The sequence below is a fragment of the Muscardinus avellanarius genome, assembly GCF_963383645.1.
Source record: "Muscardinus avellanarius genome assembly, chromosome: 5".
Lineage (NCBI taxonomy): Eukaryota > Metazoa > Chordata > Mammalia > Rodentia > Gliridae > Muscardinus > Muscardinus avellanarius.
This window is the reverse complement of record NC_137790.1, coordinates 58,304,775-58,331,145: the sequence shown is the minus strand read 5'-3', so window position 1 is coordinate 58,331,145 and position 26,371 is coordinate 58,304,775. Positions and strand designations below refer to the sequence as shown.

The 26,371-nt window shown below is 38.1% G+C and overlaps 1 protein-coding gene across 1 annotated transcript in view; it reads left to right on the top strand.

The window, feature by feature from the left end:
- The window catches only part of LOC308263160 (myosin-15-like), a gene marked incomplete at its 5' end in the record, with an annotated part of 185,662 nt that overhangs the window by 15,716 nt on the left and 143,575 nt on the right, over positions 1–26,371 (top strand). The window contains 8 exons of the mRNA XM_080696037.1: positions 308–335; positions 1,766–1,859; positions 3,801–3,893; positions 5,973–6,036; positions 6,126–6,221; positions 10,802–10,905; positions 12,458–12,596; positions 25,779–25,897. Coding sequence (XP_080552163.1) covers positions 308–335; positions 1,766–1,859; positions 3,801–3,893; positions 5,973–6,036; positions 6,126–6,221; positions 10,802–10,905; positions 12,458–12,596; positions 25,779–25,897 — 737 coding nt within the window. The remainder of the gene's footprint in view (positions 1–307; positions 336–1,765; positions 1,860–3,800; positions 3,894–5,972; positions 6,037–6,125; positions 6,222–10,801; positions 10,906–12,457; positions 12,597–25,778; positions 25,898–26,371) is intronic.

The window sequence follows — 26,371 nt, the reverse complement described above, 5'->3', positions numbered from 1 at the left end:
TTGTGTCTTGCTTCAAAGAAGTCAAAGAAGCTGAGCATGGTGGCATATACCTGTAATCCCAGTACTTGGGTGTCTAAGACAGGAAGATTGCCAGTTCGAGACCAGCCTCAGCAATTTAGTAAGACCCTGTACCAAAATAAAATATAAAAAGTGCTGGGATGTAGCTGAGTCATAGATCTCCCTGGATTCAAGCCTCAGTACCACAGTAAACAAACACACTGTGGCCAAGGACATTGTGAATAAGTTTCTGAAAATACCTAAGCCTCTAGTATAAGAATATTCTGTTATTTTTCTTTTCTCTTTGCAGGACGAGAGAACCAATCTATCCTATTTACGTAAGTGTTTGGCTTTTTTCCTTTTGGCTTGCACTAAGTTTTGATGGAAACAGACACATACGTTTCACTGAAACTAAAGCTTAGACTTGACAACTTTGAATTGTTGTTTTTTTAAATGCAGATTACATTCCAGGCAAAAATAAGATACTTAGCAAATTGTCATAAGGCTTTAGTCACTGGTTACTCCAAATGTGGTGTCAGGTAGTCTGCCTCCGTCATTTAAAGTGGCCTTTAGAAATCACAGTGTACAAGGTGGGCTGGAGCACCTTCTTAGTGAAAAGACCTCCATGCTCCCAGATGATTGCTTTCACAGATCTCTGAACTGGCTGAAACACCACTGGATATAAGCATGGAACAGAGAACATGCTGTTGTAATTAGCCAGACTGAGGCAGGTCAAGGTACAGTAATTGGTGAGATCTAAAAGATGGTGATGTTTAGAGGGATAAGAAGAGAGAGCAAGTGATGGGCATGGTGGTTCGTCCTGTAATCCCAATACTTGAGAAGCTGAGACAGGAAGATTTCAGGATCTAGGAAAGCTGTAGCAGTGTAGTGAGGCCCTCAGAAACCTGATGAGACCTGGTTTCAAAACAAACAAACAAAAAATATTAAAATGGGCTGGTAGAGCCAGGCGTGGTGGCACACACTTGTAATCCCAGCATTTGGGAGGCTGAGACAGGAGGATCACAGTTTGCAGACAGCCTCAGCTACTTAGTGAGGCCCTTTGCAACTCAGTGAGACCCTGTTTGAAAATAAAGAATAAAAAGTAGGGCTGGGGGTGTAGCTCACAGGTAGAATATCTTGTGTTCCATCCCCAGTATCCCCCCCCCCAACAAAAAAAAGCCTGGTGGTGTAGTTTAAGATTAGAATGCTCCTAGGTTCAATCCCCAAGGCGAAGAATGAAGGAAAAAACCTCAGCGGTATTTTGTTATATGTTAATTTTTTATGGAAATAAAACTGGCAGGGCAAGCCATGTTATCAGGCGACTGAGACCCAAGAGGCTGAGAAGAGCTCAAGTCCTTGGCCTTCTTGTACAATGATGATGCCACCTAGTGTGTTGGGCTCTCCATTGGATTCTGCTATCCCCAAAGAGACATAGAGACTTGAAATCTTAGCACTAGAGGGGAAGTTAAGAGTTTAGCACTTTGCAGGTAGATAGGCTGAGTTCTGAAGTTGCATAGATATGTAGGAAGCTCTTTGTCCTATGATACTTCAGGTGGTAAGCCTGTCTATGAATTTGCCACTGGTTATTCCCACATTACAAAGTTAGCTGGTCATCAAAGATAAAGGAAAAGCCTAAAGCACAATTGCTGGATGAAAGGATTGGTGGACTTTTTGTCTGAGAGAAGGTTGGATCTGATGAGAATTACTTAACTTTTATCGCACTGATGAACATAACCAGTTAACTATGTCACTGAATCTCAAATCACAGAGGAGAATCTGGTGCTGGAAAGACTGTGAACACCAAATATATTATCCAGTATTTTGCCACCATTGCATCCATGAGTGAATCCAGGAAAAAGTCGGTAAGTGTTAAAAATTTATGGCAGGAAAGGTGAGGCTGCCCTCTCTACTGGATCATGGAGGCTCTGCCATGACCAGTTATGTAAAGTAAGGGGATGGAAAGAACCGCAGACCAGTTTGAAGAGTCTAGAAAATTACTGTTGTCTATCTTTCTTTACTCCTTGAGAGATCAAGTTCTCCAAATCAATAATAGAAAATATAAATTACATAATTATAGATCTGCTTAAATTTAGGGCATTTTCCTGCTTGTTTCTTGGCCTCTCTGATAGTTATACCCTCAAAATCCATACTGTCTGACTTTAAGGATAGGAATATAAGTGCCTTGAATGACCACTTTTGGTACTTCGGAATCTCTTTAGCTACAATGTGATGTTAGATTCCTATATATCTGCACCTGTATCAAATCCCAAACACCTGATGCTCATTCCCTCAACTTTAATCTTTTCCCATGTTTTGAAAAATTTACTTTCTCTAATTTTTATCTGTGATAATTTTTATCTTCTTCTGTATAGCTATATACAACAGGTTAGTGGGCTTTCATGATAATTTGCAGATGACTTGGTCATGAAAGTTGGGGTGAAAAAAAAAATTAGGTAATGTTGAGTGAATTATTGAGCTGCTAAACCTATCATATTTCAATGTCAAACATTATTTTGTATTTTTAGTTTGATCCTGAGGCTGCCTGCTATTTTGATAAGCAATAAATATATCAAAATAGCCATTTGATTAAAATTTTAAGCTATAGAAACTTTCTTTTACAATTTCCCATATTCCTAAACTTGATTGATTTTTAAAGGCATGTTAAGTAGAAGGGATATATTTGTAATAATACATACTCTCAAATATCATATGCTATAATTATTTCCATAAAGTGGGTCTTTGAGGATGAGTAGAAAACAATAAGGAGGATTCCAGATAGGAGGATTGCAGGTTCACAGCCAGCAGCAACTTAATGAGATCCTGTTAAAAAAAAGTAGGGATAGAAGTGGTATTTTATTCAGAGGTAGAATTCCCTTGGGTTTTATCCCCAGTACCGCACACCCACAAAAGAAAAACAAAAACCAAAAAACAACAACCAACAACCAACCAACCAAATGAAAAACAGTAAGGCCATGGTGTAATGTATCTGCTGGCTGGTGATTCAGTCTCACTTTGTGTAAATGACCTATTTTGGCCCATCTGCTGAATATGAAGGATTCAAATTCAAGATCAATACTATTACCTGTCACCTCTTGGTGTGAACCTTACATTACTTAGGAACAATAGAAAACAAAAAATATAACTTTTTTTTTTATTTTTGTGGGTCTGGGGATGGAACCCAGGGGTATTCGACCTCTGAGCTACACCCCCTGCCCTATTTTTTATTCTTTATTTTGAAACCAGGTCTCACTGAGTTGCAGAGGACCTCACTAAGTAGCTGAGGCTGTCTGTGAACCGCGATCCTCCTGTCTCAGCCTCCTGAATGCTAAAGTTACAAGCGTGCGCCACCACGCCCAGCTAAAATATAACTTATTAATGGCAAAAGTCTGCTCTATTACCCTAGGATGAATTTTTAGGTGTGAGGACTAGGTGGGAAGAGGAGGTTAGCAGTGTAAGAAGAGGTGAAATTAAGTTTTTCTGGAAATAGACTTTCATATTTTCATTTGTTCTGGTAAGTGACTGATATCCCCACTAAGGCCAATGGTAACTAAAAGAAAGTATTACAAAACAGTGAGTTCCCATATGTACTCATAGAAATATCATATATAAGTCAGCCTCTGCTGTTCATCTGCTTTTCTGAATTCCAATTCCAAAATAATATTCTATGATCAAGTTTGGATTGGAGCTCTTAGCTTTTGGTTGTTAAAGCAAGAATGGGTATGGACCTGGAGATGGAGGGTTTGCCATATTATGGAATTCTGGTAACAACTTATTAAGTTGTATTTCTCTGGTATGCCTCTCAGGAGACTTTAGGAGATCAAATCACACAAGTGAATCCTATCTTGGAAGCATTTGGAAATGCTAAAACCCTGAGAAATGACAATTCCTCTCGTTTTGTAAGTAAAATGATTTAGCATAGTATCAACTTTTAATATTTAAACAATTAAAAACTGAGGACATAGGTATGAAAAAATTCTAGAACATCAAAGAAGGTCTTTTAGATTAAAGTTTATAATATTGTTAGATACCTTAAAAATTAAGTAGGCCTTATGGCTAAGACATTGAAACATTTAAATATGTCTGAGAAGTTTCTATTTAGTTAATTTCAGAAAGACAGTATTTCTTGATAGTTTTACATTTCTTTTCTCTCCCAGTAGGGATGCTTACCCTCATATTATAGTAAATTATATTATATTTTACAATTTGAAATACTGTCTTCATAATTTTCTGTAGTCGTATTACCTACCAGTCAACTTAGTAGGCACTTCATAATTCTTACTATGATTATTTTTATACTATTTCCTATGGCTTTACTATTTTCAACTTTTCTTTTTTGATTTAGAAAAGTTTTTTAAAGTAGATTTTGATAACAGAAGTCCTATGACAGGGACAGAATTTAGACTTCAAAATTTAGTTTCACAAATTATTTTATGCCAAGAATGAGAAGCAGAGTCACTGTATAATTTTCAAGGAAATTTGTAGAAGGCTTCCTGTTTGAGTCTCTGGGCAAAATTGAATAATGGCATCTTGCTGATATGCTTAGCTTCCTTCCAAAGCTTCTCTGTCAACATTTGCTCTGCTTTTAACATTTGGCTGGTCATGGCAGGTGCTAATACTGCTCTATAAAACAACTGCTATATTTGGGATTTGTTAGAGTGCTAAGGGATTTTCTATGGAAATATGGGAGATAGAAAGCTAAAAATAAGTAAGAGTAGAAAAGGAAGGGAGGAAGAGAAGGAGAGGAAAAGGAAAAATTAAAATAAAGAAAAATAAAAGGAAACAAATTTTAAAAAGAAATGAAAAAGAAAGAAAGATAAGGAAAGTGCAATGGAAAGAGAACAAGATTAAACAAAGCTGAAAGGCTTGAAGGAAGTAAAGAGACAAAATAAAAAGAAAGATGGATAAATAAAAGTCAGGAAGGATGAAGGAGAGAAAAGGGGGTTCAAAAACAAGAAATCCAGCTTAAATTCTTTTAATTAATTCCATGTATGTGTGTTTAAGTATGTGTGTATAAGAGACAGGCACATATATACATATACATGTGTGCATTAACTTGTGTGTGTAGTGCCCACTGTCCTACATTATTTAACCTCCTAGCTCGAGTTCCCTGCATGCAGCCCTCTTCTACCCCTGCCAGGCAGCGTCCTGCCCTGGTGCCTTCCTGGTGCGGGCTGACCTCTTCCAGGCTGCCTCTGCCCGGCTCTGTCATCCTCACCTCAGCCTCCAGCTGTGGAACACAACCTGTTCAGCTGTCTCTGGCACTCTATCCTGGGCACTGCCAGCTCTGCACAGCCTTCCTGCCCCTCTACATGCTGCCTCGTGGCTTTCACAAAGAAAGAATGCCAAGGTGTGTTTGAAATATGAATCAGGTCACATAATTTCTCTGCTTAAAACCTCCCAGTGACTCCTGAGTATATATGAAATAAATAAAGCCTTTTGCCTGTGTTTCATACGGTGTACACAGTATGGTGCTTGTCTACTTCTCAAACTCTGTGTAATGCCCCCTTTTCTCTTACCTGATGAGCTGCAGCACAGCTGGGTTAACAGAAACCAGTCGCCCTCTAGAATATAGACATCGTAGGAGTAGGCAGCATGCCTATTTTTCTTATGTGGTACCTCCAGCACTACCAGACTTCTTAGATCATAGCAGATGCTAAGTGAACGTCAAATACATGAATGAAGGAGTATGCTGAGCAGATATTATATTCCCCAGCTTTAGGTAAGAATACTGAAGGCCAGAGAGATTTCACAGTTCGCACAATACACAGGTAGTGACAAGCCAATTTGGGAGAGAAGTCAGGACCTCTGTGAGTCCTGGCAATCATTCTAGCTCCCTCTAAATATTAACTGGTGCCATCTCTTCTCAAATTCATGTTGCATGATTTTTAATCTTTTGGAAGTGTAGTCACTTTGAGGGTTGTATACATGAAATGAAGCCATTTTGATTGTTTGGGCTGTGGTCTGTGTCCACCTAGGGGAAATTCATGAGGATGTACTTTGAGGCCAGAGGCATGCTGTCATCTGCAGACATCGAGATCTGTAAGTAGCCATTGCACCACCTGAGCACTTTCCTTCTAAGTTTGCAGGAACATCTAAGTATGCATCTCTGTCCACTTCCACCCACCCAGATCTGCTTGAAAAATCCCGGGTGATTTACCAGCAGCCTGGAGAGAGGAATTATCACATATTCTATCAAATCCTGTCTGGCAAAAAAGAACTCCATGGTAAGTGTAAGATTCTCTGCATCTGCCGGGCATGGTGGCTCACCCTTAATCCCAGCATTTGGGGGGATGGGACCCGAGGATCGCGGTTCGCGGACAGCCTCAGCTACTTAGTGAGGCCCTCTGCAACTTAGTGAGACCTTGTTTCAAAATAAAGAGAAAAAAATAGGGCAGAGGGTGTAGTCGGAGGTCGAATGTCCCCGGGTTCCATCCCCAGACTCACCAAAAAAAAAAAAAAAGAGTCTGGATCTGAGGGGGCAAGGGCTCTAAAGTGTTATTTTAGGAGGTCTCTTAGCTTTTATTTATTTTTGAGACAGGATCTTGCTAAATTGCCCAGGTTGGTCTCAAACTTGAGATCCTCCTTCTTCAGCTTCCTGAAAAGCTGGGATTATAGGCATGAGCCATTGAGCTTGGCTCTCAGCCTTTTAAAACCTCAGTTTATTCATCTTGTATCTTAGAGAACTAAAGCAATTATAGAACCGATGCTCTATAATTCTATATGAGGTAGAGAGTACATGGTGACACCTTTTTCAGTTTAATAGTAATGAAAGAAGAATGCTTCGAGGAGGGCAGGATGCCTATTACTCTGTGTGTGTGTGTGTGTGTTCTGTGCTTGCGTGTGTGCGCACGCTCACGTAAAAGTGGTAGACATTTTGAAGCCTTAAATAATTAGAGCCACATGGGTGGTTTAGACAAGAACAAAGATCTGGGAGACATCACCAGTGTGTTCGGTGGTCAGTGAGAATTTCACAGAGAAAGGGATCCCAGTGGGGAAAAGAAGAAGGGAAAAGGAGTTTTGATAAGAGTCAAGAGTGGAGGATATGTCTGGAAGAGGGATTAATGCAGACAAGGCCAGTAAAAGGCAAATCTAGAGCAGGCGCAGAGTCCAGGCTGACTGGAGGAAAGGATTTGCATGGGGGAGCAGTGGAGACTGTATGCTGATAGTTTCTGCACTCAGGAAGCTGGAGATGTGTATTATCTCTGGGTTTTAGGGATTGGTGGGTAATAAATGTCACCCATCCAGTTGAGAGCAGTGTTGAGGATGACTAAGCTGGTGTGATGGGCAGGAGGGCATGCAGAAGAAAATATTAGAAGAAAGCTATTGCAACAAACACAGTGAGATGACAAGACAGTTGCTCAAGGTGGTGTCTGTGAGAATGGAGGAAAGAGACCAGGTCCATGGTGGAGTAGGTGGATCCTGGCAATGACTAAATATAGGAACACGGAAGAATTATCACTCAAAAACACCAAGTTATATAATTTGATTAGGATAATTATCATGCCATAAAAAGAAATGAAAAGAAGCAAATTTGGGGGGGTACAAGAATGAATTTCTGACATTCTTTAAACAAACATTTATTGTAGGATTGCTATGTGTGCCACTGAAACTGCTATTTAGGCATGGAGGATAGTGATAACCAACAAGTCCTTGTTCTCATGTAATTACATTCCAAAATGGAAGACAGGCAACGAAGGAATAAAGAAATACATAATGTCAGATTTGTGGTAGGTCTAAAAAGAAAAATTAAGTAGGGTGGGGGGGTAGAAATAATGGATTTTGTAGGGTTATGGATGGTTATATTTTAGATAGCATGGTCAGGCAATTTTTCTCTCAGAAAGCAATATTTTTTCAGACAACTAAATGAGTAAAGTAGCAAGTAGGCAAAGACTTTCAGGATAAAATTCCTAGAGAATGGTGAATACCAAGGCCCTGAGGCAGAAATACATTTGTTTATTTTTGGAATAGGAAATGGCCATTGTGGGTTATAGAATGGAGAGAGCAGTAATATAGAGGAAATCAGCAGGAGCCAGATCATACAGCATCTTGCAAAACATGGTAGAGAGGATTTAGATTTTAAGTGCTGTAGAAGTTGCTGGAAGGGGAGAATGACAAGCTGATTCTGAGGCATTAGAGTTACCCACTGAAGACATTAATGGATCCACAGGAGTGGATGTGGGCTGAGGTCTCAGATGCAGGCTAGCAAACTGAAGGGAACTATTCCTCCAGTCCAATATGTTTAGATTAAGAATACTATAAAGCTTGTAGTCTTTTGATTACTTGGTATCCAACTCCTAATTGCCCTTGACAGTTGGGCAAAGCTCTGCCAAGTTGTTGCCTTTCTTCAGTAGCCTTGTCAAATTTAAAAGTCTCAACCTGAATTTCCATGCTGTGCAGGGCACCTGATACACAGGGTCTAAAGTAAGAACCATTTGTGACCTCAAGACTTTTTAAAGCATCAGTGGTTACTAATACATAAAACCAGCTGAAGCCTTTGAACTCCTCTGGGAAATCCATGTTTGTCCTGAACACATTTATCTCATTGTTTTGGGGAGCTGCTTAGAGTGATTACTGAGCAGTTGCTGACATCTGGTGGCCAGCGCTGGGTATTATCATTCCACTTGTTTTCAGCACCCACTGTCATTCTGGGAAACATTTTCAGAAAGAATGGGGTACTCTTCATCAGTGTTTACAAAAGAATACTTTGGGAGCATCCCAAGGATTGATATATGAGGACGCATCTTAGCAATATGATAATTGCATCCAGATCTCGTAACCTGTAAGCATTTGTTTGTGCTACAAAAGAACTGAGTATGAAGAATCACAACAGAGACTGTGGCTGCTCACCGAAGGAGCTGAGGACATGAGGTGACGTGTTGCCCCAGGACCAGCCTCTATACAGTATATACATGGTGGTGCACACCTATAATCCTAAGCATATGAGGCTGAGACAGAAGGATTATAGGTTTGAGGCCAGCAGAACACGGATAAAAAAAAAAAGAAAAAGAAAAATATAGCTGGGTGTAGCTCAGTGGTACAAATGGTACAATACCATTGGGTTCAATCCCCAGTACCACAATAAACAAACAAGCAAGCAAACAAACAAACAAATAAGAAAAATGTGTTGTATTTGCCATTGCTTGACTTCCTTTGTACTAGTTTAATTTCTTTTTAAAAAATAAGTGTTATAAAACAGCTTTCTCAGCCGGGTGTGGTGGCACACTCTTGTAATCCCAACATTTGGGAGGCTGAGACTGGAGAATCATGGTTCGCAGACAGCCGCAGCTACTTAGGTCCTCTGCAACTCAGTGAGACCCTGTTTCAAAATAAAGAATAAAAAATAGGACTGGGGGTGTAGCTCACAGGTAGAATACCTCTGGGTTCCATCCCCAGTACCCCCCCACAAAAACCCCAGCTTCATTGAATTATTACTATTATTATCTTTAATAATAATATTATTTTATTAATTAAAATGAACGCCACATGTTTGACGTGTACAGTTGCTAAGTGTTGGCAACTATCACCACAATCATAATAATGCACATAAGCACTAAAAAGTTTCTTGGGGTCTTTTTGTTTTCAGTATTGGGAATGGAACCCGGTGTATTCTACCTCTGAACTACATCTCCAGCCCTATTTTTTATTCTTTATTTGGAAACAGGGTCTCACTGAGTTCCAGAGGGCCTTCCTCTGGCCCCTTATACTGGTTGCTCTTCCTTCCCATCCTTCTTCCCTAGCTGACTGCTATTGTACTTTCCATCACTATAGACTAGGCTGCATAGGCCAGAATTTTATGATGCAGAATCATACAGTATATATTCTTTTGGTCTGATTTCTCTGAGCATAATTATTTTGAAATTCTCCCATGTTATAGCATGTCTTTATATGAAGAATAAAAGAACATCACATGAATATAACATTACACATTTAACCCATTCAACTGCTAATTGATATTTGGCTTCTTTCTAAATAGAATTGCATGAATATTCCTATAGCCCAATATCTTTTATTTTGAGATTTGGGGTTCAAGATAGCATGTATTCACTTTAGTGAGCATAAACATACACACATGTAATTTTTAAAAAATATTAAAAAAATAAGACCAGCTTAAACAAAACAAAACAAAACTAAAACCAAAAGCCTTCACCAGGCACAAGCGTTGGGCAGTAAGAGGTTAAGCTGACTCTGCCGAGTGGGCTGGTGATGTGGGGCTGACAGCCGGCCTTGGCCTTGGCCTGCGTTATGTGTCCTGATGAAGTGAATCATGTCAGGCGTGCTTGACACATCAGTGGCTCAGTGTTGAACACAGTTGCTGATTTATGGATCCCTAGAAAGATAGACTCAGCCTCCTAAGAGTGAGGATGTGAAGTGACAGGCGGCACTGCTGCTGCTCCCTGGGTGCTGACCCCAGGTCTGCTGCTTCCTAGCCCTTGAAGCTCAGCCCTCCCTCTGGCCCTCTGCTAGGAATCTAGGCCAGATTCCTGTTTTCAAAGTTTTGCCAACACACATTATCTTGTGTTTTTTTTTTTTTTTCTTCCCACACTGCCTTATGCTGCTGCAGTTGAGTTTGTTTTTTGGATTTGGCTGGCCTGGTGCTTTCTAGGGAGGCATTAACATATGATTGAAAAGTTAATAGAGAGCAAAAATTGAGTGCAGAGATTTGGGTCTAGAACATGAGTTTTTATTGTGGCTTGTTTATGAGTATGTTATAAGCTGTAAGAACAAACTGTGAATACTGGCCAATAATTTTCTTCTGCTTCCTGGGTTTCTCTAAGTTGTTTAATGAATGGCTTTCCCAATGTAGACATGCTCCTGGTGTCTGCAGATGCCTCTGACTTTCACATTTGTTCCTGTGGAGCAGTTGCTGTGGAGAGCTTGGACGATGCTGAAGAGTCGCTGGCCACAGAAGTAAGTTCACTCGCTGTCAGGGCAAACTCCACTGATGACCATGAGAAGTTAGAGAATTTTAGTACTACATTCTTCTTCAGGGACCCGGCCAAGTGATCTTACTCTTTCTTTCTGCTTTTGCCCAAAGTATACTGATTAAATCTACAGGTTGTCAGGGGAATAACTTTGACACTATAGAAAGTTAGAAACAAATTTCAACTCAATGATAAACACTTCTTTTATTTGGTGTTTATATTCTATGGTGTTCATTCTGTTTTTTTTTCATTTATTTAGGGTTTCTTTTGTATGGCTATAATATTGTTTTTGTTTTCTAACAAGTTTATAACCATACTGCATATTTTATTTGGTTTAAATTTTTTTTTCAATTTTATCTTATATGCAAATATCATGAAAAATGCTTCATAACAGCCTGGCATGGTGGCACATGCTTGTAATTCCAGCATTCGGAAGGCGGAGACTGGAGGATGGCGGTTCATGGACACCCTCTTTGCAACTCAATGAAACCCTGTTTTAATTATACAGAATAAAAAATGCTTCATAAATATTTAAATGAATACTCAATATTTGATTACGTATTTGTCTTATTGAGTATGGAGCTATCTCCTATCATTAGTTTTTAAGACTTTTGTTCTCTCCTCAATGCTGGTTGTAGGTAAACACTTTTTCTGCATATCAGATTCATTTTATGTTAGATTTCTAGAAGTAAAAACACTAGTTTAGGAATATGAATTTCTTTCAGTTACACATTTTAGAATAACCATTAGCAATCTTGTACCTATTTTTCTACCTCCTGGAATGTGTGAGAATGCATATCTTACCATGTATAGTAGTTTCTTAGGATACAATTTTGTGGTGAGGTGGCTTTTCTTGAACACTTTCTTTTGTCAGTCTGTGAAATGAGCCAGCTCTTGAATAAAACCTGGAGAACATATGGGATCCCAGAAACAGCAATCCAGCACACACAGTGCTTGCTGCCAGAACCACAAAAGGCAGAATAATTGACCTTGTATAGTCGGTAGTGATCTGTTGCTGGGAGAAGAGAGGAGCAAGGTGTTGAAGGAAATCTCTAAATTTACTGGAAGCTAAACAAGCCAAGCCTTGTGCCTTCCTAAGGCTCTTTTGCTGTGTGTGTGGTAGTGTGGTACTGGGATTGAACTCAGGGGCATCGTACCTTCAAGCTATACTCCCAGTCCTACTCTATTTTTTATTTTGAAACAGAGTCTTACTAAGTTGTGAATGGCCTCAGAAGGCTGCTGAGGCTGGCTGAGAAAATGTGAGCCTCCTTGTCTCAGCCTCCCAAATACTGGGATTACAACCCTGTGTCACTACCTGTGGCTTCTAAGCCTCTTTTAGAAAGATGGGCAGACTGCTGGTGTGCAAGTACCCACAGGGCCTATTTGCAAGGCGTTGAGGTCACAGCAGAGGTCTGTGGTGCTCTCCTCCTTTGCCAGCCTGCAGCCCAGTGTGGGGAGGTGATACAGTGGGATGAGGTGCTTTATGCAGGTATTTGGGAAAAGAAGACGTGACCATCTCATTCTCTTTTTACATACAGCAAGCCATGGACAAGTTGGGCTTTCTTCCCGATGAAAAGTATGGATGTTATAGACTCACTGCAGCCATCATGCACATTGGAAACATGAAATTTAAACAGAACCCCAGAGAAGAACAACTGGAAGCAGATGGCACAGAAAGTAAGAATTACTTTTGAAGACATAGCTTATGTTTCTACTCAAATCCCACATCCCAGGCCCATTCCTTTTTTTTTTTTTTTTGCATATGACCTTACTTTTGGGGTTTTGAAAAATGTTGAAAATAATATCATCTCCCTCAATTGCTGTTCCTAAAAATTATTCTCTTTACCACCATTCTGATATAGTATATTCCTATCATAGAAGAAGAAGAATCATTCCTCAGTTAATAATGGATGATTCCTGTGAATTTCTTATAGGCTATAGGAAAACAGAGATGGGCACAAATTACCATAAAAGTATTAAGTGACATAAAAGAGATGTGAACAGACTCCCTTAAAATTCCAAAGGCAAAGTACCTAAATCCACAGAGGGAAAATCATAGGTATCATTATCTCTTGGTTTTCACATTTTAAAATTCTATAGACTTGTCAGGTTACTGAAAATATTTGACGTATATTAAAATCAATAATCTGTCTCAAATTGCTATTTGTAGAAAACCACAATTATTAGAAGGAAGCATAGATACTATAGCTATTGAGTTTAATATTAAAATTCCTTGCAACAGAAAGAAAAAGGGAGAACCCTTTTCAAAGTTTTCAACAAATAATTTCTTTAAAATAGTTTTATTGGTACATTATAGTCTCACATCAAAATATAAATCAGTGATAGTGATATACATGTACACACAAGTCATTGTTAAAATTTTATGTATTTTTATGTATTTTTATGGATTTTTTTGTTAAAATTTTATGTATTTTTTTGGATATTGGGAATCGAACCCATGTATTCTGCCCCTGAGCTACACTCTCATCCCTTTTTATTTATTTGAATTTTGAAATAGGGTATTGCTAAGTTGATGACTGGTCTCAAACCAGTGATACTTCTCTCTCAATTTATCATTTTAACCACTGTTAAAAATATAGCTCAGTAGCATTAACTACATTCTATTTTTATAATTTTTTCGTTATCCCAGATGGAAACTGTATGAATTACACAGACTCTCATTCGCTTCCCTCAGCCTCTAGCAACTAACTGTTCTAATTTCTGACTGAATTTGAATACTGTAGCTACCTCACATAAGTAAAATTTTATAATATTTGTCCTTTTGTATCTGGCCTATTTCACTTAGCATAACATCTTCCAAGGTTCATCATGTTGCAGCTGGTATCAAAATTTCTTTTTTTTTTTTTTTTTTTTTTTGGTGGCACTGGGGTTCCTGGAAACCCTTCTACCTCCGGGCTACACTCCCAGACCTATTTTATATTTTTTATTTCGAAACAGGGTCTCTTAAGTCAGTGAGGCCGGCTTTGAACCAGCGTGATCCTCCTGTCTCCGCCTCCCAAGTGTGGGGATTACAAGCGTGCACCACCACGTCCAGCTCATTTGTTTTTAAGACTAATATTCCAGTGTACTTATATACCACATTTTACTTATCTGTTAATTGTTTGATGGATCATTGGGTGGCTTCCACTTTTGGGCTTTTGTGAATATTTCTGCTACAAGTACTAGTATTCAAATGTGTATTTCAGTACCTGCTCTTAGTTCTTTTGTGCATATATGCAAAAATGGAATTACTAGATTAAATAATAATGCTATGTTAGATTTTTGAGGAGATATCAAACAGTTTTCCTCAATGGTTATGTCATTTTACATTGCCACCAGCAATACACCATATTCAAATTTCTTCACATTTGTGCCAACACTTGTTTAATTGTTTTTTATAATAGTCATCTTAATTGGTATAAAATATTTTATTATGGTTTTTATTTGCATTTCCTTACTAATTAGTGATCCTGAGCATCTTTCTGTGTGCTTATTGGCAATTTGTGTATCTTCTCCCAAAAAATGTATATTCAAGTTTTTTCTTCATTTTGTATTGGGTTGTTTGTGCTTTGGTTGATCAACAAATAATTTTTGAGTCTATGTTGTCCCAGAGATTATTCTTGCTCATAGGAATGCATCTGTGAACAAAATACTATTCCTGATTTGTCAAATGTGGGACATAGAAAATGAATACCTAAATTGAGAAATAAGTATCAAGAGATAATAATAAAAAGAAAACAAAGAAGAGTAAAAGCATAGAGAGTAATAGGGTTGTTGTGGTGGTGTTGTTTGTAGATAGAGTGGTCAGGAGGTTAAAAGAAGCATGAAGATCATGTAATCTTTCTCCTCTTCCTCCTCCTCCTCCTCCTCCTCCTCCTCCTCCTCTCTCTTCTCCCCCCCTTCCTCCCCCTCTTCCTCTCCCTCTCCCTCTCCTTGTACTGGGTAGATTGAACCCAGGGCATCCTATCATTGAGAAGCACTCCTGGCTCTTTTGATTTTTCATTTTTAAATTTGCTGGCTTTGAACCTGCGATCCTCTTGTCTCAGTCTCCCAAGTACTGGAATTAAAGGTGTGCAACCATGTCAGGCTTAAGAGTTCTTTTTTTTTTTTTGCTGTTCTTTGTTTTCTTGTTTGCTTATTTATAAGATGTAATCTCTCTGTGTTGCCCTTGCTGGTCTCAAACTAATGGGCTCAAGTGATTTCCTTGCCTCAGCTTTCCAAGTAATAGGATCATTGGCATGTGCCATTATGCCCTGAGCCAAAAAGCTTTTTGAAATTTGTTCTTATTATAAAAGCAAGGCATATGTATTAATAAATCAGAAGACAATGATAAGGAAATAAAGTCTGTGATCTAGTCCAATCTCCCTGGTGAATCCTTCTTGGATTATCTGCCAGATGTCCTCACTTTTTCTTTTTCTACCTGCTGTAGGCTACAAGGCACAGCCCTTGGACCTTTTCAATTTCTAAACTCATTTCTTAGGTGACCATCTCTATTCCATATATATATTTACATGGACAAATTCTTTATCCCACACCACCCTTGCTGCCAGCTCTTCATTTCTCAGTATTCTTAGTATCAGCTGGATTTCTCAGGGGCCCAGACTTGAATTTTAGAGCCATCCTCTACTCCTGTCTTACTGTTTTTACCTTTGCAATGTATCAAAATCTCTCAACTTCACTCCATGACCATGTCCACTGCCAACACCAGCCTGAGCCACGCTTTATTGCCACGTTGTGACAACAGCCTCGTTACTGGTCTTCCTGCCTCCATCCCTGCCTGTAGTAGGTTCTTCTGTACACAGGAGTCAGCATCTATTTTTGGTGCAAATCAGTCCATGTTCCTCCTCTGCTCTGCACCCAACAGTGGCTCCTCTCACCCTAAATATAACCCCATTTCTCCTACTGGCCTCTTCATCCTCTGTGATACTCTCCACATCTCTCTCAAGCTCATTTTCAGTTCGTTCCTCTTCTCTCACACTCTACACTCAGCTCCACCTACCACTTGGCTCTTTTTTTGTGTGTGTGGAACTGGAGACTGAACTCAGGTGTATTTTACTTTTGTGCTATACCTCTTGCCCTTTTACTAGTTTTTGTTTTGAAACAGGGTCTCTGTAGGTTGTATAGAGTATTGCTACATTGCTGAAGCTGTCCTCAACCCTGCAATCTTCCTGCTCCCAAGTACTAGGATTGCAGGTGTGTGCCGCGCCAGCTCACTAGAGAGCATGTGAGCACAGCTGTTGCAGGACTTTTTCTCTAACTGCTGTTTCTACCTGGAATTCTTTTCCTAGGTCTCCTGTTGGCCTGTTCCCTCGCTTTATAAAGGTGGCTTCTTGGATATTACCTCACCAGGAAGGCTTTCTCTGACCACCACCTACCTTCCTTCCTTCCTTCCTTCCTTCCTTCCTTCCTTCCTTTCTTTTTTTTTTTTTTTTATTGTACTGGAGATTGAACCCAGGGGCATTCTACCTCCAAGTTCATCCCCAGACCTAATTTTTATTCTTTATTTTGAAACAGGATCTCACTAAGTTGTGGAGGGCCTCAGTAAGTTGCTGAGGCTGGCCACAAAATGTGATCCTCCTGTCTCAGCCTCTTAAGTACTGGGATTATAAGTGCCCTACACCACACCTGGTTATCACCACCACCTTTCGAACATACTCCCCTAAGAATACCTTTCCTTATGATTTACACAGCTGTGTTTATTCACTAACTATGCACTTCCTCCCTCATCAATTCCCACCAGATGTAAGCTCCTTAGAGCAGGGACCTAATTTATTACTAATAGATCCCCAGTTTTTTAAAATACTTTTGGCACATAATAATAGATAATTATTTATTAAATGAATCTCACCTACTCAGAGACATCTACTCACTGTATGCCATAGGACGGACATATTGCTCATGTCTTTTTCTGTTTGAATATGCACTTGTAGCTTTTTAAAATAAAAACAGCTTGGCACCATTCGGGAGGCTGAGATTGGAGGACTGCGGTTCACAGACAGCCTCAGCTACTTAGTGAGGCCCTCTGCAACTTACACCCTGTTTCAAAATAAAGAATAAAAAAATAGGATGGGGGGGTGGCTCAGAGGTCAAATGCCCCTGGGTTTAATCTCCAGACCCGCATAAATAAATAAATAAATAAATAAATAAATAAATACATGATCACTACATGTTGCTTTCTACTGGATCTTTTAATTAATTTATGTGTTTATTTAATCTTTTCTGCAATATAATTTAAATGATTAAAAAGTATTCAGTGGTATGGATGCAACAAATATCTTATTCTATATTCTTACTATTATTAACAAATTTTTGGTAAATAAAAGATATTTATTATAACATAATATGATATATAATATATAGGGCACATATTACATTATTACATATATATATATATATATATATATATATATATATATATATATAATTTCTTAGGATAAACTTCCAGAAGTAAGTTTCTTTCAAAAATTGTCATATGTTTCAACAAACTTCTTTCTTTCTTTCTTTCTTTCTTTCTTTCTTTCTTTCTTTCTTTCTTTCTGGCTGTACTGGGGATAGAACCCAGGGGCATTCTGCTTCAGAGCTACACTTCCAGCCCTATTTTTTAGTCTTTCTATTTTTTTAAACAGGTTCTCACTGAGTTGCTCAGCTAAGTAGCTGAGGCTGTCTGTGAACTGTGGTCCTCTGGTCTCCGCCTCCTGAATGCTGGGATTACAAGCATGTGCCACCACACCCGGCAGCTTCATCAAATTTCTAACAGCATCACAAAAAGTGATGTTTTTTATTAGCTTCTCATTATTGGTAGCTCTAATTTTTCTATGGTAAAACCTTTTTCTATGGTAAAACCTTTTTTGTTTTATATTTAACTGTAATTTTTATATTATCTATTTGTATTATTTCTTTATGATATTATATTTCTGTCTTTAACACATTTAAAAATTAAGATGCTAAGCCGGGCGTGATGGCGCACGCTTGTAATCCCCACGCTTGGGAGGCAGAAGACAGGCGGATCGCGCAGGTTCAAAGCCAGCCTCGCTGGCTTAAGAGACCCTGTTTCCAAATTTAAAAAAAAAGTATATAAAAATAGGTCTGGGAGTGTAGCCTGGAGGTAGAAGGGTTTCTAGGAACCCCAGTACCACCAAAAAATATTAAAAAATTAAGATGCTGAATTTTTCTTATTGATTTCTAAGGGATCTTAATATAGTAAGCTTTGGTAAATTTTCAGACTACATCATTGAGAAAGGAATGAAGGAGCCGGACAGATAAAGAAGTGAGTGGAAGGGGGAATGTACCTAAACCTAAAGGGGCCTCCTAGCTTTTACCTCTTTTTTGACTTCCAACTGCACAATTATAAGTTTCTACTGCATATTCTCTAGTATACTAAACTCTGGATGGCTTAACTCAGGACATCATATTCTCCTCCAAGTGTTATCTTTCTATTGGCTTTCTGTTTATATTTAGAATACTGCTTTGTCTATACCTCATGGATGGGAAATGTGTTATTCATGCTTCTTGGTCTCTCTTATTTCCTTTTTCTGTACTTGTTCAGACTATCAACATCTTGCACTTTGGCATCCTGCAATAGGTTCACAGTCTCTTTATTTTTATTTATTTTTTGAAGATTCAAAGAAGTTTATTAAAAGATAGAAATACAGAGGATAGGTACAGTTCCATGCCAGACTGGCATGGAGGGGTGACTCGAATGAATACACCCACAGTCTCTTTATTTTAAACTGTTCTCACACTGGTCTGTCTTGTGCACTTATCCTGAAATATAACTCTAAATTTGCCATTTAGCTGCTCAAAGTTCCTTTAACATTTCCTCCATTATTTAACTAATATCTTGAAGTGGCTTCAGGTGTCTTACACAACCAGAAATCACTGGATTTTCTCAGTTTATCATGGTCCAATTTGACCTTCTCTTTTATCATACCTTGAACTTATTGCTATGTAGCTTTAAGTCATGCTTTTTTCTGTCTTGGAAATTATTTTCCAGCACATTTTCTCATCTCTTCAGTCTCAGATCAACTGTTGCTTCTTTTTGGAACCTTCCCTGGTCATGCCTTCTAGGAGGGGTCTTTCCACATTGTGTATTACCATGACACTTGATTTCTATGTCTCTTGTGTAGTTGTTTCACTGGCATGCGATTTATGCCTGTGCTTTATTTGTTCTCGTGGATAATAACCTCCTTGATCCTGGGGAATATTGTCTTACCCTTTTATGTTCTTGCTACAGTATCTAGCACCAGGTTTTGCATGTTGCAAACGCTCAGTAAACTTTGTTCAATAAATTTATGAATGTGAACAACTCAGAGATCATTAACCCTCCATGAAAGACTTAATGTTCCTCCTAACCACTCTTCAGATTGACCTATTTTTAATAAAATAGGTTGTTTCTCTCCTTTATATCTGGTTATTTGCAGAAAGGTCTCCCCTGGGGTAGAATTATAAAGTTGGAAATATATATATATACATATTTTAAATTTCTCTGCTGCATTTTTGCTTTCAGGTGAAGTTGTACTTTATTCTCTCCATTTTCTCGACTTCTCAATGTATCTACCAACTCTGGCTACCATTCTCTAGAAGAGAGTTTGTAAACTTGGCTGCACACTCAGAATCATCTGAGAAACTTTTAAATCTCTGAAATTCAGGCCCTAATCAGCCCCCCCCCCCATACCGATTTCTGGGAATGAAAAGCAGGCATCAGCATTTGTTTTTATAATTTGTCAGGTGGTCGCAGAATGCAGATAAGGTTGAAGACCTCTTGTAATAAGGACTTTGTTCTAAAACTTTTTTGGGTATCAGAATTGCCTGAGTAAAATGATAAACCTAGAGAGGTTTATATCATAACCTATTTTGGTAAGCTTTGTTTTTAGATCCTTTATTAACTCTCCATTTTACAGATTAACATTTGATCTTACCTACATCCTGGGTAGGTAAGATCATACTGGCTAGTTAAAAACTGGGGAATTGATCCTTATTGGTAGGATTCTCATAAAGTCGCCATGGGAACACAATGAAAATGTTTTTTCAGACATTGCTATGTTTACAGTAGGATTTTATAAAGGTCAGATGGACCTTTATTCATGGGTTGAATAAAGGTTTTCATTCATAGGTTTTCATTTCTGTTGTACAGTTGTAAACATTTGGTACAAATTAAATAATTATTTTTTTGACCAGTCATGACTACTATTGCATTATGCCCCTCAAATACAGAGTACCTATGTAATATATAGTATGAACTTCTGGGATGAATCCAAGGCACATGAGTACTATCTTTAGATACTCTGCTCTCTAGAGTTGGTGAGAAACTATCCTGTAACAGTTGGGTGCTACTTCTGTTAAAGCTTAAGACAAGACACTGTTCAGAGAATTTGGGTTTTCTTTGTTTGTGGATAAAAATAAACTTAAATTTCTGAGCTGGGTGTGGTGGTACACTTTTATAATCCCAGAATTTGAGAGACTGAGACAGGAGAATCCGGGTTCACGGCCAGCTTCAGCTACTTAGTGAGGCCCTTTGCAACTCAGTGAGACCCTGTTTCAAAATAATAAAATATAGGGCTGCAAGTGTAGCTCAGAGGTAGAATGCCCCTGGGTTTTATCCCTACTACCACAAAAAAAGAAAAAGTTCTGTCCTTAATACTTGAAAAGAGATGTATGAAGTCTCTTGATATAGGGAACTATATTCTTTAGACTGTTATTACTTTTATTATCCATCTGAATGCTTTCAAAGAATTGAAAACCAAGCTCTTGTTTCTTTTGAACAGACACACTGGAGTTGCTGATATTTTACACCCTTTGTTACTATTTGTCTCCACTTAGAATGACCAGGCATGTTGCTTTTCTCTTTCTCTGTTAAATAGTTTCACATAGGTTAGAAGTACTCTAAATCTCCTCTAGTGCTGAGTACCCATAATTCTGACCCATTGAGTTATCATCTTGAAGTAGTTAGGTGTTTGTCTTCAAACCTGGTACTCTTAGCAGGATCAGCTCATCATATGATGAGCAAGTTTATTTCATTTTCTATTTTCCATTTATTTTCTCAAACAAGCTATGCATTTTGAAAGGTTTCATAAGCAACCAAGTACCCAAGCCAATTACCACTGGAAATTAATTAACATAAAGTAGGTAGGTAGCTTATAGAAATGTATGTACAATACATATTGATTTTAGTTATTAAGCAATTTAAACATTTAAAACTTTTTGAGCCTCTGTGGAAATTTAAAGGCCCACTAAAAGGAAATTGGTATTGCTAATACAAATGCTATTTAATTTTCTAATTTCTTTTACTTTATTTCCTCTGCAATTATTGTTCAGAAAATGTTGTACTTGTGAGTGTGGAGTGTGTGTGTGTGTGTGTGTGTGTGTGTGTGTGTGTGAAGAAAGATTGTATCATCTTCTTTTGTAAAAAATCTACAGAATTATTACATCAGTTATACTACTGTATTTCAGAATTCATTTAAAATGAAGGACAAAGTCGGGTGTGGTAGCACACCCTTGTAATCCCCGCGCTTGGGAGGCTGAGACAGGAGGATCGCACAGGTTCGAAGCTACTTAGTGAGGCTTTCAGCAACTTAGTGAGACCCTGTTTCCATAAAAAAAGGTCTGGGAGTATATCCCGGAGGTAGAAAGCCTCTGGGTTCCACCCCCAGTACCACCAAAAAAAAAAAAAAGACTTCCGGGAAGATGGCGACCGAGAAAAGCGGGGCTTAAGAGCCCTGCTAACAACAAATCTCCATTACTACAAAATCAGCTCCTTTCAAAGCCAGAAAACAACATCACCAGAGAAACAAAAGAAATCACCAGGCTCCAGAGAGAAAGCGGACTGAGAACAGAGCCACAGAGGAGATCCTCACGTCCGAGGACATGGCTTCATGCCCGAGGACGCGGCAGCAGTGCCATACTGCCGGCGGCACCAGCGAATTTACGGGACGGCCACAGCAAGCCGAGGGGAGCCGCTGCGGAACAGCCAGGCGAGAGTTCTCGGCGCAGAGGGCATCTAAAGCTCCCAGTGGCTGAGCTCAGCACACGCTGCAGGGATTCAGAGTGGAAATCAAAACCAAGAAAAAAAAAAACGCCAGCCCCATAGCCGAGGGCGTAGCAGCGGCGCCATATTGCCACCGGCGGCAACAGCACCGAATTCACAAAATTCAGTACAGCTACATCTGCGTATTCAAGAACAGTGAGTCAAATTGCGGGCCACAGTGGAGAAATCCCAGTACTGTACTCACTGGAACTTGACCCAGTGGGAGAGGGGCGGTGGCAGTGATATCACACCATAGGAGAACGTGCAACCTGGCACCCCCCACAGTCTAAAGCAGCCTCTATCGACTCTCTGGGTCGGAGACTCTGTGATACAACCCAGTAAAGGAGTAGTGGGGTCTGAGATACTACTGACTCGTGATCCAGAGCACCTTAAGTGAAGTCATAGTGACCCAAGGGAAGAACCCAGAGAAGGCACAAACTCCCGAAATCATGGGAAAGAGGAATAATACTGGAGCAATGAATGCTCACAACCCCACAACATCAGAACCTGATAAAACAGAAAATCAGAGATTTCTAGAAGATCAAATCAGGAAAATAACTGTAGAAATAATAGAGGTGCTTCGAAAAGAAGTCAGAGAGAGCCAAAAAGAGATAAAGGATGCAATTAATGAAGTAAAGGCCTCAATTCAAAGCACAAACAACCGATTAGAACACATGGAGAACAGAATCTCACTCTTAGAAGATGAGCAATCCAAAAATGAACGCATAGTTTCTGATCTAGAAAAAAATATCCGACAGCAGGAATCTGATATTGAAGAAATATGGGCCCATTTTAAGAGAGCTAACCTAAGAATAATTGGAATAGAGGAGGGAAAAGAAAGTGAAACCAAAGGGATCAACAATCTCTTCAAGGAAGTAATAGCAGAAAATTTTCCAGACATGGAGCAAGAGGTCGATACGCAGGTCCAGGAAACGTATAGAACTCCCTTTAGACAGGATCGGAGAAGAGGATCCCCACGCCACATAATTGTCAAAATGACCAATGTGGAAGCCAAGCAGAGAATCTTAAAGGCAACAAAAACAAAGGGCCAAGTGACATTCAGAGGCAAACCAATTAGAATCACTCCAGACTTCCCAAACCAAGTTATGAGAGCCAGAAGGGCTTGGAGTAACATATTCCCAATTTTGAAAGAAAACAACTTCCAGCCAAAAATTTCCTACCCAGCAAAACTTTCTATCAAATTAGATGGAGAAATAAGAAGCTTCCATGACAAACAGAAACTGAAGGAATTTATGTCTTCAAAACCAGCACTAGAGAAAATACTCAAAGAGATTAACTATAAAGAATAAATAGGTAACACACACCAGAACCAGAGAAACAAGAGTTTCCATCCAACAGACAATTAAGATTGGTTATCTGTGGAGATTCATTATTTATGTTAGTCTTTTACCTATCTCTAAATGGTATTGTTTGCCTTTATTGTTGTTAATTTTTAGGATTTCTAGTTGGAATATTAATATACCTTCAGATATAGCATTTGGAAATATTTTATCCCATTCTATTAGTAACTGTTAACTCTGTTTACATTGTCTTTGGATATACAATATGTTTTTTATTTTTTAGGGAGTTTGTATACTCTTCTGTTGCCTGTGCCATTGAAATCATAACCAAGAAATCACTGCCAATTTCAATCTTGTGAGGTTTTATGACCCAGATTTTCTCCTAAAAGTTTATAGTCTTAAGATTTATATTTAGGTCTTTTATCTATTTTGAGTTAATATTTGTATATGGGATTAGGTAAGGGTCCAATTTTATTCTTTTCCATGTAATTATTATTTTTCAACAATATTTAGTTAAAAGATTATTATTTCCTCCACCAAATGTTCGTGGAAACCTTGTCAAAAATAACTTGACAATATAGGGAAGAATTTAGCTCTAGGCTTGTATTTAACTCCAATGGTTTATATATCTGCCTTTAGAATAGTACTACACTGTTTCAATTATTGTAGCTTTATATGGTTTGAAATCAGAAAATATACATCTTCTAGCTTTGTTCTTTTTCAAGATCGTTGTGGGTACCTAGAGTCCATATTCCATATTAGGATAGATTTTTTTTCTGAAAAATAAATATATAAATATATGATAGTTTCACCTAAAAAATAGAAAAAATAGATTCTCTGGTAAGAAAGAAAGCAAAAAGAAATATTGAAATGTTATCTTTAAGTCATCAAAAGCTTGGTATCAGACAAATGAAACTGTTATGTGAGATTATTATTTTTAATTTTTGATAAATTGCTATAATACTGGATGTCAATCACTAAGCCAAGCATGGGAGGGAGGGATAGGGAGAGAATGGGGTGGGGATCGGGTGGGGGCTGACTGGGCAAGGTGTGCATGTATGTCTACAAAAGTATGTATCCCACTATGATGTATGAATACAGTGCACCAATTAAAAATAAAAAAAAATAAAAAAAAGAAAAAGAAAAAAAAGAAAGACATAGCAGAGAGGTTTCAGATTAGTGGAATATTCATTTTGTTTTGTAATTGAAATAATCAACAGTTTAAAATAATATGTTTATAATTTTTTACCTACGGCATTATATTTTGTGATTGCCATTTTAAACTCCTAATGGGATATAGGCCTATTTATGTTTTATTCTGACCATACTTACTTCTCTCTACTTTTCCTTAGAACATTTTTTTCTTAAAACTAGTTTGTGGAGTGTATGTGTTCCTGTTGGACAGCAGAGGGCACTGTGGAGTAAAGAATTTTTGATAAGGGATAAGCAAGTATTTTGACTGCTGTCCATTGGTGGTTGTCTTAAGTGATCAAATTCCACTACCCAAATTTCTGTTTTATTGAAAAAAATGTATATGTAGAAGGGGAGAGTGCAAATAATAAAGATGGGATTTTCCATGTCTTTCAGATAAATAATTCTTTTTAAAATGAGGACAACTATGAATAAACATTTTTTTAAAATTAAGTTATAAATCAAATACTTTAAAAATTAACCTTTGGAAGTACACAGTTCCATGTCTTTATGTATATTCACAAAATGTGTAACCATCTCCACTATCTAACATCAGAATATTTAATCTTCTCTAAAGGAATCCCGTACCAATTGGTAACTATGCCCCATTCTCTTTTCTGTTCAAGCCCTTACAAACATAAATTACTTTTTGTCTCTGTGAACTTTCTCATTCTGGACAGTTTATACAAGTTAAATTCTAAAATATGTGTTTTTCTTTCACTCAGGGTAAAGTTTTCAAATTTTCAGCCATGTTGTAACATATATAATTACTCCATTTCTTTCTTTGGCCAAATACATTACATTGCATTAATATATCACAGTTTGTTTATTTAGCAATAAATAAAACATTGATGGACCTTTTCATTTTTTAACAGAGACAAATAGTGCTGCTAGGAACATTGTATACAACTTTTTGTGTAAATATATGTTTTTATTTCTTCTGAGTATATACTTAAGAGTGAAATTGTTGAGTCCTACAGGAACTGTTTAGCTTCTGAATAACTGCCAAATTGCTTCCTATAGTAGCCATGCCATACATGCGGGTTCCAGGTTTTCCACGTCTTCACCCACACCTGTTATTGTCTATTTTTTAAAAAATTATAGACATTTTAGTGGATATAGAATGGCATTTCAATGCACTTTGAAGTTGCATCTGCAAAAAAACAACCCTAACCCTTTTCAGATTCAGGCAATTTATTTTGAAACTATAATCTATCTTGCTACGTTGATCTAAGCATTTCATCTTTCAGTCCTCTGGCCATAATGGAATGAGTTTTTATATTGTTTTCCTCCTTCCATCACTCTTTCCCTCCCTCCTTCTCATCCTTCCTTTCTTATAACCAGGTGCTGATAAAGCTGCTTCCCTCATGGGCATTGACTCCTCTGAGCTGGTGAAGGGCTTGATCCAGCCTAGAATCAAAGTTGGTAATGAATATGTTACCAGAAATCAAAATGTGGAGCAGGTAAGGGGTTATTTTGAGGGCACTATAATTCTTTAATCTTGTAATAACTGTATACAGCCTGTGCTTATATATTTTTCAATCACTGAGAATGTCTGCAACATGAGCTTCTATAAAAAAGCAAAAGAGAGCTGTTTTAAAGAGTATTCCAAATGTTTTTTTTTTACTTATGATATAAAACACAGTAACTGCTCTTCAACTAAGAGCCTTTCTATTCTGAAATGTATGTTTTGACAGTTTTTCCTAAGGCAATGAGTCTTTTGCAGATGCAGGCAAACCAGACACTTATTGTGATCAACATTTTGTTTTTTCAGCCAAGAAACTTTTATAGCTATTGATATCTGATATGAATAAAATTGGTAAACTGGCATCCCCTCCCTATTTGACATGTAGAATTATTTAGTGTAACAGATATATGGTGACACATTAGTTGAGAAAAGATTTCAAAGCAGATGTTAAAATTAGTGTTTGAAGAGT